Here is a 516-nt window from a genome sequence, read left to right as displayed (position 1 = left end):
ACCCCACCAACTAGATACAAACCCCACCCACCCACCAACTAGATACAAACCCCACCCCACCAACTAGATACAAACCCAACCCCACCTCACCAACACGACCCTACCCCACCCCGCCTCACCAACACGACACAACCCCCACCCGCCTCACCAACACGACACAACCCCCCACCCGCCTCACCAACACGACACAACCCCCCCACAGCCGCCCCCCTAACAACGTCGGACACGTACGCGCAGTATCTCAGGTGAGATGTAGTCGGGCGTGCCGACGGCGACATTGCTCTGCACTGTGCCGTCGTCGAGCTGGCGCAGGCAGGAGCCGAAGTCCGCGAGGCGGATGTGTCCGTTCGCGTCGAGCAGCACGTTGTCCGGCTTGATGTCGCGGTGCACGTAGCGCAGCTGGTGGATCGAGTCGATCGCCAGCACCATCTCGGCAACGTAGAAGCGCGCCATGTCCTCCGGCAGCCGGTCCTCGAACTTGCTGAGCAGCGTAAGCATGTCGCCGCCACAGTAGTA

The 516-nt window shown here is 62.6% G+C and overlaps 1 protein-coding gene across 1 annotated transcript; it reads right to left on the bottom strand.

Moving 5' to 3' along the window:
• Nucleotides 1-231: 231 nt before the first annotated feature.
• Nucleotides 232-510, bottom strand: LOC106820553 (serine/threonine-protein kinase MRCK beta-like; the record flags this gene model as incomplete). Its single annotated transcript, XM_014825061.1, has 1 exon — nt 232-510. A coding segment is annotated over exon 1 (267 nt), but the record flags the coding sequence as incomplete, so codon positions are not given.
• Between the last annotated feature and the right edge of the window lie 6 nt (nt 511-516).

The sequence above is a fragment of the Priapulus caudatus genome, unplaced genomic scaffold (genome assembly GCF_000485595.1).
Source record: "Priapulus caudatus unplaced genomic scaffold, Priapulus_caudatus-5.0.1 Scaffold21732, whole genome shotgun sequence".
Classification (NCBI taxonomy): domain Eukaryota; kingdom Metazoa; phylum Priapulida; class Priapulimorpha; order Priapulimorphida; family Priapulidae; genus Priapulus; species Priapulus caudatus.
This window is presented reverse-complemented; position numbering and strand designations above follow the sequence as displayed.